We start from the raw sequence: 13,470 nt of genomic DNA on the forward strand, positions 1-13,470 counted from the left end.
CTCTTCCTTTAGTGGTGGTCAAATAGAGGTGGCATTCAAATAGAGGCTGGCGTTGTATCTTTTGAATGGCCCGCCAAAATTTTGGGAAAATAAATTTAGCCCTTCTATGGGCGAAGTGAATGTCGCCTATATTTTGCCCTCGCTTTCCGGTGGAGCGATATTAAACCTTTAGGATGCAATAAAGTTAACCACGAACTTGTCAAAGCTCTCTTAATATATATACATTGAGAAGCCGAGAAATATCTCTACCGATTGATATCTATTGCTGGCAATTAACTTGCAATGATATTATAGCCTGTGTCTTGCTTTGCAATCTGTGGAAGCTTACAATTTTTATTTCATTCCAGACTTGAAGACATATTCTTATTTTATATTTATACAGTGCACCCTCACAATACGATTTTGATCTGTTCCAGGGTTGGCATGGTATGGTGGAAAAAGCATATGTAGGGTTATAGAAACCATGGTAATTATATAATGCAAACATCCCCTGGTAAAAATCGTCAAAATTTAATATATAAGTGCTGTACATATAAAAAATTAGTAACAAAATACTATGTTAACCTTAGTAACTATAACTAACTAAAGTAACTTCATTGTATTTAGTGGTTATAACCTGCAATAAAATGTCACATTATAATGCACCGTAGGGAGTTCTTACCTTCAAGACAGACGTATAACATAAACTTTAGACTAACCTCAGATAAGTTCAGCTTACTAAACACGCACACTTAAAGCTACGTTTTAAAATGTCTTTTTATCTGTTTTACGGAATTTTCAACCTTAAATCACAAAATTTCATCACTTATCAGTTTCTGTCTTCGCTTTCACTATAACATTTAGCGGTACTGCTCAAAACTTTTTTCAACCTGATTCGACAAAAACCCTGAACGATACTGTTATCAAATAAAGTGAATTTTTGTTAGCAGGTTAAGAGAAGTTGTCTGACCACTGACCTGTTTGAAGGGATCGCAATTCAGACTTTGCTACTGGTTTTAAAGGAAAAATATTACCATTTTTACACAAAAGAATTGTTGGACTGACAAAAATTGATTGTGTCTCTTTCAGGCGTTGTGAAAATACTTTTGACGAACAGCATTTCGGTGTCTTTGTTGTTTTGGCGCACGTAATAAGCACCCCGACTGCCAAATTTGAACTCGGGCAAAAATTTTGTTGAATTCGCATGATGAGATAAGATTAGTATGGTGAGGTAAGATTTGAATAGTGAGGTGAAGAAATCACCATGTTCAACTTCGTCAGGTGAAAAGAATCGTATACCAGAATGATCGTATCTTGGGGGTGCGCTGTATTTAACAATGCTGCATAAAAGCTCATTGCAATGATTGATATGTTTATTGCAGTTTGCAGCAAAATCTAGCTTTTCATGTGCAATAGAAGAGGAGTTACGAGTGTCGATCCATTGTAAGATTAGAAGACCACAATGATGCTATCAGATAATATGCTATGAATCTGAAAAGTTATAAGTTATGTAACAGTAATCTATCAAAATTCATCAAATATATATTTCCGAACAAGTGACATAAATGAACCATACTTATAGAACACGCTGAAGCAAAAATTAACATTTTTAAAACAATCATATTGCAACTATGGGTTGCATTGTTTGCTTGGCCAGCTGCATTCTGTTTATTGCTTTCGATGGAGCGAACATCTTTTGAGTGTTCGATACCTTCCACAATGTCTTATGACCTCAACTCTTCCTCTGCACTGCTGAACTAATCGATGATAACACCGAAAAGTTTTTTAAGCAGAGCAAAACTTATACGCGTTACATTTCACACGAATACATGTAACGATGAACTTTTAGCCACATGAGTGTTAAGTACAACTTTTAGCCTAAATCTAGTCGCTTATATACCATCGTAAATGTAAACCATTTTTATATGCATATATTTCGAAGTATCAAGACCGCGTTAAACAAGAACTACTATTAGCATAAGACGAATATTAATCATTTCTATGGTTCGCTTTCAGAGTTAAAAAAAAAATTAAAAGCTTTGGAGTTAGCTAATACGAAAATTAATTATTACTGATGTAAATGATTCTTTATTAATACGATTTTGCAGACACTTCTACTGATCACTTGCTATTATGGGTTTGTAAAAATCAAAGAATGTTAAAGTGGCGGTCAAATGGAGGTGGCATCCAATTGAGGGTGACGTTCTATTTTTTAAACCTTCTCCCATAATGGCGGTCAAATAGAGGTGGCGGTCAAATAGAGGTGGCGGTCAAATAGAGGTGGCGGTCAAATAGAGGCGGCAGTCAAATAGAGGCGGCGGTCAAATAGAGGCGGCGGTCAAATAGAGGCGGCGATCAAATAGAGGTGGCGGTCAAATAGAGGTGGCATTCAAATAGAAGTGGCGTACAAGTAGAGGTGGCGTTCAAATAGAGGTGGCGTTCAAATAAAGGTGGCATTCAAATAGAGGTGACGTTCAAAAAGAGGTGGCGTTCAATTAGAGGTTTTATAGTATGCTTTTCCATTATAATTAATATCTTCTTTTAGGTTTTTTCAGAGAGTGGGAACAGATTGATTTGTATTTAGTTATTTTACATAAGAAAATTTGATTTGAGATATGAACGAATTGTGTTGTCTGAACTCTTTTTGCTATGAACTCTACTGTCTATTGCGTGGCAAGTAGCAACTCATAAACAACTAGCGCTTGGCTCCTTTTCACGTTGCATCATTCTCTTCCAATTGAATAAATTCAACATTCCCGTACCGTTTGTGATATCAAATAACACATTCTCGCACAATTGTAATATATCCTTGAATACTTTTGATATCAGCAGAGTTTAGCGATTATATAAGTTATCTTCCTTTCCCAATAGCGTTGCCTATTTAGGATTTATTGCTAATTCGCTTGGCAACTATAAATAGATAAACTTATTATATTTTGTGCAATTATATTAGTATCAGTTCTACATCTAACAACCAGCTATGATGGTTATCAACAGAAAACTCAAGTTGGTTGAATTCAACCAGCTAGAAAGGTTACAGGAAGCTTATAAAAACTGCAGTATTTCCATGTTTATGTAAAAAGTAGTACGTTAGCTTATGTCCCTTACCATTGGAAAACAGAATCCTGGCAATACTCTTCTTGTGCTGCCATGTACATAGGAAGTATGCTGCTCCATAGTCCTGTCTGAAATTCACTACCTTCTTTCACAGAGAGTACATAATCATTGTGAATTCTATGCATTTTGTCTGTGAGAACATTATACTTCCTTTTCAGGTCATCCAGTCGGCTCTCCTTTCCTGGAGATTATAAGGACACTAATAGTTTACAATGGAAAGATGGTCTCTTTTATAGAAAAACAATCATATGAAAAAACACCCTGTAACTCACTCAAACTATTCAACAGAGCTCTAGCTGGTTTTAGTACTAACTAAAAACTAACTTATACATAATTGAAACAAAAAAATCATCAAACCATAGAGTTGACTTAAATGTGAATAAATTTAATCTCACACAAGTGAGATCACTCTTCTTCACATGAAATCATCAGCATCACTACTCAGTCATACATGATCACTCCTCAGATCACATAAGATCACCAGCATCATAACTCAGTCATTCATGATCACTCCTCAGATCACATGAGATCATCAGCATCACTACTCAGACATACATGATCACTCCTTAAAGTTTGACTTGCAACAAAATTCACATTACAGTTATTTGATATGAAAAGATTCACCATGTCTTACTCTGTTGTGTTGCAGGTGCAAAATATATGGAAAGGTGATTACAAGCTCTTAAAAGCTCAAAAACGAACAGAAAATCGCAGCCACACGAGACCGCCATAGATTGGATTCTCTTTCCAAAACGGCTCAAATGTGATGTAGTTGTGGGAGATGTTTTCTGTTTACACTTTCATGCAACCTTATTTGTCGAAATATTTTTACAAATATACTTCAAGCATTCAATAAAACCATGTCTATTGTTCTTACGCATCTGTTTTATCGTCATCGTAATGCTGTCACTTTTAGCACTGATATCCTATAACTTACCGTAAAGATTTGTTTAATTTTTTAGCCTTAGCTCGAAGGAGTACATATCCTTGTCTGATAATCATGACGAGCCTGTTGGTCACTTGTGATAATCGAGAAGTGCTGCAAAAACTATTTGCGAAGTATTGGGTCACATGATCAGATTATGACTTGCCGATTAGACCAAACCGAATACAAACTGTTAAGTAGCGAGCATCTATATTTGATACGGGGTCTTCCGTAAAACCCGAAGTGTTTGTCATAAACTAGTGCTACGATAAGTTTTATATTGAGCTTTTTATTGGCTTTACAATTCACGTGAGAACATCCCGTGACAAAACAATAACCAAATTTCATGGCTACGTCATCGAAATAAAGAGATTCTAATCTAATTCGTTTTTGAGTTTTTAAGAGCTTGTAATCACATTTCCACATATTTGGCACCTACAACACAACAGAGTAAGACATGGTGAATCTTTTGATACCAAATAACTGTAATGTGAATTTTATTGCAAGTCAAACTTTAAATTCCATGAGATCATCAGCATCAGCTAACTAGAGACTCTATCAGATAGCTGTAGGAACAAGGACTAACTAGAGACTCCATCAGATAACTGTAGGAATAACGACTAACTAAAGACTCCATCAGATAGCTGTAGAAATAATAACTAACTAAAGACTACATCAGATAACTGTAGAAATAATGACTAACAAGAGACTACATCAGATAACTGTAGGAATAAGGACTAACTTAGAGACTACATCAGAAAACTGTAGGAATAAGGACTAACTAGAGACTACATCAGATAACTGTAGGAATAACGACTAACTAAAGACTACATCAGATAACTGTAGGAATAAGGACTAACTTAGAGACCACATTAGATAACTGTAGGAATAAGGACTAACTAGAGACTACATCAGATAACTGTAGGAATAACGACTAACTAGAGACTACATCAGATAACTGTAGGAATAAGGACTAACTAGAGACTACATCAAATAACTGTAGAAATAAGGACTAATTAGAGACTACATCAGATAACTGTAGGAATAAGGACTAACTAGAGACTACATAAATAGCTGTAGGAATAATGACTAACTAGAGACTACATCAGATAGCTGTAGGAATAAGGACTAACTAGAGACTAAATCAGATAACTGTAGGAATAACGACTAACTAGAGACTACATCAGATAACTGTAGGAATAAGGACTAACTAGAGACTACACCAGATAACTGTAGGAATAACGACTAACTAGAGACTCCATCAAATAACTGTAGTAATAAGGACTAACTAGAGACTCCATCAAATAACTGTAGAAATAATGACTAACTAGAGACTACATCAGATAACTGTAGGAATAAGGACTAACTAGAGACTACATCAGATAACTGTAGAAATAAGGACTAACTAGAGACTATATCAGATAGCTGTAGAAATAAGGACTAACTAGAGACTACATCAGATAGCTGTAGGAATAAGGACTAACTAGAGACTACATCAGATAACTGTAGGAATAAGGACTAACGAGAGACTACATCAGATAGCTGTAAGAATAAGGACTAACTAGAGACTACATCAGATAGCTGTAGGAATAAGGACTAACTAGAGACATCAGATAACTGTAGGAATAAGGATTAACTAGAGACTACATCAGATAGCGGTAGGAATAAGGACTAACTAGAGACTACATCAGATAACTGTAGGAATAAGGACTAACTAGAGACTACATCAGATAACTGTAGGAATAATGACTAACTAGAGACTACATAAATAGCTGTAGGAATAATGATTAACTAGAGACTACATCAGATAACTGTAGGAACAAGGACTAACTAGAGACTACATCAGATAGCGGTAGGAATAAGGACTAACTAGAAACTACATCAGATAACTGTAGGAATAACGACTAACTAGAGACTACATCAGATAACTGTAGGAATAAGGACTAACTAGAGACTACATCAGATAACTGTAGGAACAAGGACTAACTAGAGACTACATTAGATAACTGTAGGAATAATGACTAACTAGAGACTACATCAGATAACTGTAGGAATAAGGACTAACTAGAGACTACATCAGATAACTGTAGGAATAAGGACTAACTAGAGACTACATCAGATAACTGTAGGATTAAGGACTAACTAGAGACTACATCAGATAACTGTAGGAATAAGGACTAACTAGAGACTACATAAATAGCTGTAGGAATAATGACTAACTAGAGACTACATCAGATAGCTGTAGGAATAAGGACTAACTAGAGACTACATCAGATAACTGTATAGGAATAATGACTAACTAGAGACTACATCAGATAGCGGTAGGAATAAGGACTAACTAGAGACTACATCAGATAACTGTAGGAATAATGACTAACTAGAGACTACATCAGATAACTGTAGGAATAATGACTAACTAGAGACTACATCAGATAACTGTAGGAATAAGGACTAACTAGAGACTACATCAGATAACTGTAGGAATAAGGACTAACTAAAGACTACATCAGATAACTGTAGGAATAAGGACTAACTAGAGACTACATCAGATAACTGTAGGAATAATGACTAACAAGAGACTACATCAGATAACTGTAGGAACAAGGACTAACTAGAGACTACATCAGATAACTGTAGGAATAATGACTAACTAGAGACTACATCAGATAACTGTAGGAATAATGACTAACAAGAGACTACATCAGATAACTGTAGGAATAAGGACTAACTAGAGACTACATCCTATAACTGTAGGAATAACGACTAACTAGAGACTACATAAATAGCTGTAGGAACAAGGACTAACCTTTAGCCAGAAGATCTTCATATTCAGCTCGTTTTGCTTTTAATTTAACCATAGCTTTGCTGTATTCCCCATAGTTTCTCTGTATCTCAGCTTTTACCTGTAAAAGTTATGTATGCACAATAAATATAATCTACTAGGTGAATGCCCGGCATTGCCCGGGTAACAAAAAGGTCTTAGGACAGAAAATTTATTTGTATTTAACATATACAACACTACCATTTTGACTTTTAAACTTTATATCAGGAGAAAACTTTCTGTGCAGTTCAAATGAATTGTAAAGGTAGACTGTAAGGTAACGAAACTGTAAAGGTTTTCAAACTATTAGAACTTTTAAATTTCATATAATGAAAGAAGTGTTTTGTTAAAATAAATTAAGAAAAAGATAAAACTGTAATGGCATTTAAATGCAAATGTGAAATCATTAGCAAGTAATGGCTAAATATAGTCTGTTTTGCTACGATGGAAAATTATTTGGTATATGATTAAATGATTTTAGTTTGTTTCAGTGTTGGCACTTCAAGGCGAAAATATCGTATAGACGTAAATAGAGTGGTATAAGAACCCATAGTAATTATCTAATGCAACCACTTCCTCGTAAAAATCATCATCATTAAAAAATAGTAACAAAACAATATGTCAACCTTAGTAACTATAGTTAGCTACAACTTTAGTGCATGTTGTGGTTATGATCTGCAAGAAAATCTAACATTAGAGTGTTTTTACCTTCGAGACAGTCGTGTAACATAAACGCTGAATCTAACTTAAATGAATTTAGCTTACTAAAAACATACTTGAAGGAAGCTTAAGAAGGCGGAATAACAAATTCGCCCTAGAATGGCAAGGGCGAAAAAGAATTGTTTTATAGTTACGCAAAAAATATTTTATAACAGGGGCATCGGAACCCGTAGGCGCAGTAGAGTACGTCAATTAGCGTGTGAAATCAGGAAAAGGGTATACATTATGTAGTAAGAGTGATGGAATCGTAAAAACATTCGTAGACTTGTGGTTAGATATTTGGCTTACAAACAAGTGAGTGCAATCTTTGTGATTCAAATCCAGCAACATGTGAGCTTTTCGTTCCAATATTTTAATATCTATAGCTAGACAAACCGAAGTACGGAATAAAAAACATTGAAATTTATATATATACTAGCTGCATTACCCGTCTACAGGAGCAGATTCACGGGCAGCATAAGGTTTATTGAGAGTTGGCTTTCATACCGTAAAACAACTCCAAATATGCAGTTACATCTCCCTCTCTCCCTCTTTCCTCTCTCTCCCTCTTTCCTCTCTCTCCCTCCCTCTTTCTCTCCCTCTCTCCTCCTCGCTCTCTCTCTCTCCTTCTCTCCCTCTTTCCCCTATCTCCATCTCTCCCCTCTCTCTCTCCCTCCTCTCCCTCTCTCTCCCCTTCTCTCCCCCTCTCTCCCTCCCTCTTCCTCCTTTCTCTCTCTCCCTCTTTCTCTCCCTCTCTCTCTCCCCCCTCTCCTCCTCGCTCTCCCCTTCTCTCCCTTTCTCCCCTCTCTCTCCCTTTCTCCCCTCTCTCTTCTCCCTCTTTCTCTCCCTTTCTATCCCTCTCTCTCCCCCCCTCTCCTCCTCGCTCCCTCTTTCCCCTCTCTCCCTCTCTCTCTTCCCCCCTCTCCTCCTCGCTCTCCCTCTCTCTCCCCCCTTCTCTCTCTCCCCCCTTCTCTCCCTCGCTCTCTCTCTCCCTTAGTTCAACGCAACACATGCGGATAGACAACATTTTTGGTTTTTCTGTCGGGCGTATGAAGAAACAGTTTTCGGCGTGTGCCTACTTTTGAGCAGGCGACGTATAGCTGGTCATGGCTGATGCAGGGTGACAGTAAGTCGATAGCAGCTGCTCTCTTTCTTTTCACAATAGCGTATCGCAACCCTCGGAGTACTCGTGAAAGTTCTGTAATAGTAAGTTACAGTAGGCCTACTCGTAGCTGGAAAAAAATTAGTAACTCAGCTGCTGAAGGAAATGAACATGACCCACTATCACGAACAGCGGCAAATCCAACGTTATTAAGTAGTGGAGATATCAATCAATTTATCTTTGTATAAGCTATCCTGCATTACTTATTAGAAGTCATCCTCTCATGTAAATTTTCTTTTAACTTTTACACAAATAATCTCAAACTAAATATGAATTGTTCACTACTATCTTGCATTCAGGATTCTTCTACAGTTTCCGTTTTATTGGATAATATGCCTGCAAATAGAGGCTTTTTGTTATTTTGTTATCAGCAAAATAAAACATTACTAACTAACTAACGATCGAATCGAAAAAAAAAGACCGCCATATACGGTAATTTATTTATACTGCTCATATTTGGGAGTTATCGGCGACTCAATATATCGAGAAGACAACTCATACTATTAGCATATCAGTATTTATCGTCCATCCCTACGATGAATAGCAGGTTACGTATTATAAGAGGCGTGTACTAACCGGAGATTCCCGTTAATGCGCCCTAGCGGTGAAAAAAAACACAGAATAGACACGCCCTTATATAAAAGTAGCGGCTAATAGTCGGAAAAGTACGGTACTCTATAAAGCGGACAGACACACAGATAGATAGACAGACAACGATTGCCGTTTATATAGTAGATAGATATAGAAAAATCTCAGGGTTTGTCCGCTTGTCTATGCCTCCAGCTATAGCGATAAAGTTTGGGGAATTAGAAATCAGCTGTGCACTGGATTTGAACTCATAACCTCCAGTTCTGCGGACAGGCATTATCTAATACACTTCGCCGCCCAACTGGCTATACCATGGAATAAATTAGTCACATATTTAATACACATGCCAATCTTTCATGACTTCATGCTTAACACGAGCTTTATGCGCGAAAAGCCAAACAAGAAGAAAAATGCGTGCCCATATGTGACGTGAAGAAAAATGGTTGAACTCACATTGCCAACGAAACTAAAGCAATCAATTTAAAGCTGTTGTAGGCACATCAGCCGGTACAGTTGAATTACACAGAAATAAACACAGTACATAGAAATAAACACAGTACATAGAAATAAACACAGTACATAGAAATAAACACAGTACATAGAAATAAACACAGTACATAGAAATAAACACAGTACATAGAAATAAACACAGTACACAGAAATAAACACAGTAAATAGAAATAAACACAGTACATAGAAATGAACTAAACCCCTTTAGTTAAATGTTAGAATAGTAGATGTTGTATAGGTTGATTAAAAATAAGTTTTCTTATCAAAAACCTTGTTATTACCTGGGTAACGTCGGGCATTCATCTAGTAGCCAACAAACATGGAATAACGCTAAAACCGCTGCCCGATCACACTAAGACTTTCGGTTGTTTACATGAAATACCCATCAGAATTGGTATTTGTTTAATCGAATGCTATTAATAATAAAAAAATTAAAACAAAATCTGTACACTATCTCATTTGGTGAAGTATATAAATGAACTAACTATCAATAAAATATATCTCCTCCCAGTTATTGCATAATCTATTATGTATCATCCACGTGTTCCACTAATTACAATATACTCCAAAACAATGCAGACTAGAGGTTTAACAGCTGTTACAGTCTCCACTTCTTGGGTGTCTCCCCAAAACAATGCAGACTAGAGGTTTAACAGCTGTTACAGTCTCCAATCCTTGGGTGTCTCCCCAAAACACTGCAGACTAGAGGTTTAACAGCTGTTACAGCCTCCACTCCTTGAGTGTCTCCCCAAAACAGTGCGGACAAGAGGTTTAACAGCTGTTACAGCCTCCAATCCTTGGGTGTCCCCCAAAACAGTGCAGACTAAAGGTTTAACAGCTGCTATAGTCTCCAATCCTTGGGTGTTTCCCCAAAACAGTGCAGACTAGAAGTTTAACAGCTGCTATAGTCTCCAATCCTTGGGTGTCTCCCCAAAACACTGCAGACTAGAGGTTTAACAGCTGTTACAGTCTCCAATCCTTGGGTGTCCCCCAAAACAGTGCAGACTAGAGGTTTAATAGCTGTTACAGTCTCCAATCCTTGGGTGTAGAGTTGCCCCGATTTTGATATCGGAATCGGTATCGGTGCCGATATGGGTGTTAAGTATCTGAATCGGCCGATCTTTTCTTAAAAAATCGGAAACTTCAGATACTTTTTACATATCAGCTATTTAGCAGAAACCTGTATTTTAGCCTGCTACTTTAATAAAAAATCATCAGCTGCAAGTTCCTTGCTTTTACCTAATGAATTCCGGACCTGTCACACAATCTATTTTACGTCTATAGCCTAATAAACATCCAAACAGCTGCGCAATATTTTGGCTTTAGTCAGGACGTAATCACAAAGTGCGGTATTTCCCAATTACTGCGATGTGATTTATTGCAGCCAATCACGAACAATACAACCATAATCAGAAACAAGAATGCGGTGTAATGTTTCTATTTACTAGCATTGCGATAGTAATTTGAGCAATCGATGCATAAAGTTATCTCTCTCTATCTCGATCGTGACGATATGATGTATCGTTTGTATCGCATAAAATAACCTCAGTGGCTTATCGGTGTTTAGCCTGTCCTCCATAGTCTATGGCAAGCGAGTCCTTCTTCAGTACGACTGGCTACATCGATAGTGATAGAAGATAAAGGCGTCTCACTGAGATAATTGAATCACTAACGGTATATTAGTAGTAATTGAATTAAAAGACGCATTTATTTGCTCTAGACTTGTACAGGCGCAGCATTTCGTTCAGCAGTAGAAGAGAGATTTCATTATCACAGAGCAACCTGTACCACCAACAGTAATTACCATTATTATCGACATATTTCAAGAAACATGGACTGTTTTGTTATTAGATGCACGTTATGCCAGTATGTGAATATATATACATGTATGTCTTTTTTTCATAAATACAAGCAAATAAATACATAAATATTTATATTTTTTGCATTATATTTATATTTGCATAATACAATTATCAATAATCTATGCAACACAAAAGAATCTGAATCGGTATCTGAATCGGTATCTGAATCGGATTATTTTTCAATAAGTAATGGTATATCGAATCGGTATCTGAATCAGCTGGTGAAATTAGAATCGGGGCATCTCTACTTGGGTGTCCCCCAAAACAGTGCAGACTAGAGATTTAACAGCTGTTACAGTCTCCAATGCTTGGGTGTCTCCCCAAAACAGTGCAGACTAGAGGTTTAACAGCTGTTACAGTCTCCAATGCTTGGGTGTCTCCCCAAAACAGTGCAGACTAGAGGTTTAACAGCTGTTACAGTCTCCAATCCTTGGGTGTCCCCCAAAACAGTGCAGACTAGAGGTTTAATAGCTGTTACAGTCTCCAATGCTTGGGTGTCTCCCCAAAACAATGCAGACTAGAGGTTTAACAGCTGTTACAGTCTCCAATCCTTGGGTGTCCCCCAAAACAGTGCAGACTAGAGGTTTAATAGCTGTTACAGTCTCCAATGCTTGGGTGTCTCCCCAAAACAGTGCAGACTAGAGGTTTAACAGCTGTTACAGTCTCCAATGCTTGGGTGTCCCCAAAACAGTGCAGACTAGAGGTTTAACAGCTGTTACAGTCTCCAATCCTTGGGTGTCTCCCCAAAACAATGCAGACTAAAGGTTTAACAGCTGTTACCGCCTCCAATCCTTGGGTGTCTCCCCAAAACCATGCAGACTAGAGGTTTAACAGCTGTTACAGCCTCAAATCCTTGGGTGCCTCCCCAAAACAAGCCTTTTAGAACTATTGAAGCAAAATTTTATAGAGCTTTTTTAATTCCTATTTGAAGCAGTAATTTTATTAACTGTTTAAAATTTTCACAAGGTTAATACTGCTAGTAAATAAGCAAAACGTTCTAAATTCACACCGACCTTATTCAACTCAGAATCAAAATGAGCTTTTTCCTCCACGAACATTTGTTTGGCTGCTCTTTTATCAGCTATGAGGACCTGGAGTTTTTCTAGCGTAGAAGAGAGCACCTGCTCAGTCTGCTTCCTTACTAAAGCTGATAATGTCTCCGTTTTGGAAATCAGTTTGGTCCACACCTACTTCCACAAAAAGGTACTCATGTAAACAGTTCCATACGCCTATCATACTTTTGGTCCACACCTACTTCCACAAAAAGTACCCATGTAAACAGCTTCATATGCCTATCATAGTTTGGTCTACACCTACTTCCACAAAAAGTACCCATGTAAACAGCTCCATACGCCTATCATACTTTGGTCCACACCTACTTCCACAAAAAATTACCCATGTAAACAGCTCCATACGCCTATCATACTTTGGTCCACACCTACTTCCACAAAAAGTACCCATGTAAACAGCTTCATATGCCTATCATAGTTTGGTCTACACCTACTTCCACAAAAAGTACCCATGTAAACAGCTCCATACGCCTATCATACTTTGGTCCACACCTACTTCCACAAAAAATTACCCATGTAAACAGCTCCATACGCCTATCATACTTTGGTCCACACATACTTTCGCACGAGTTACTCGTGTGAATAGTGTCAATCGCGCAGTTTCATACTTTGCCTGCACCAATATTAACAGTTTTTGCTAAAGTCAGTATTTCAGTCCACCCATATTTACTTCCAAAAACACTTGATAATTGTATTGCAGCCAAAATAACTGGATGGTAACCGGAAGGACAACATTT

The 13,470-nt window shown here is 37.3% G+C and overlaps 1 protein-coding gene across 3 annotated transcripts in view; it reads right to left on the reverse strand.

Annotated features, from left to right (window-relative positions):
* Positions 1 to 13,470, reverse strand: part of LOC137400281 (tyrosine-protein kinase Fer-like) — a 41,352-nt gene that overhangs the window by 23,761 nt on the left and 4,121 nt on the right. For 2 of the 3 annotated variants that reach the window (XM_068086609.1, XM_068086608.1), the window contains exons 3-5: positions 12,677 to 12,850; positions 6,828 to 6,924; positions 3,088 to 3,277 (exon numbers count right to left, since the gene is read on the reverse strand). In XM_068086609.1, the coding sequence (XP_067942710.1) occupies positions 3,088 to 3,277; positions 6,828 to 6,924; positions 12,677 to 12,850 (461 nt within the window). Of the gene's footprint in view, positions 1 to 3,087; positions 3,278 to 6,827; positions 6,925 to 12,676; positions 12,851 to 13,470 lie in introns of those variants that run through there. The other variant, XM_068086610.1, reaches the window with a different exon arrangement.

Source organism: Watersipora subatra, chromosome 7 (genome assembly GCF_963576615.1).
Source record: "Watersipora subatra chromosome 7, tzWatSuba1.1, whole genome shotgun sequence".
In the NCBI taxonomy this organism is placed as follows: Eukaryota; Metazoa; Bryozoa; class Gymnolaemata; order Cheilostomatida; family Watersiporidae; genus Watersipora; species Watersipora subatra.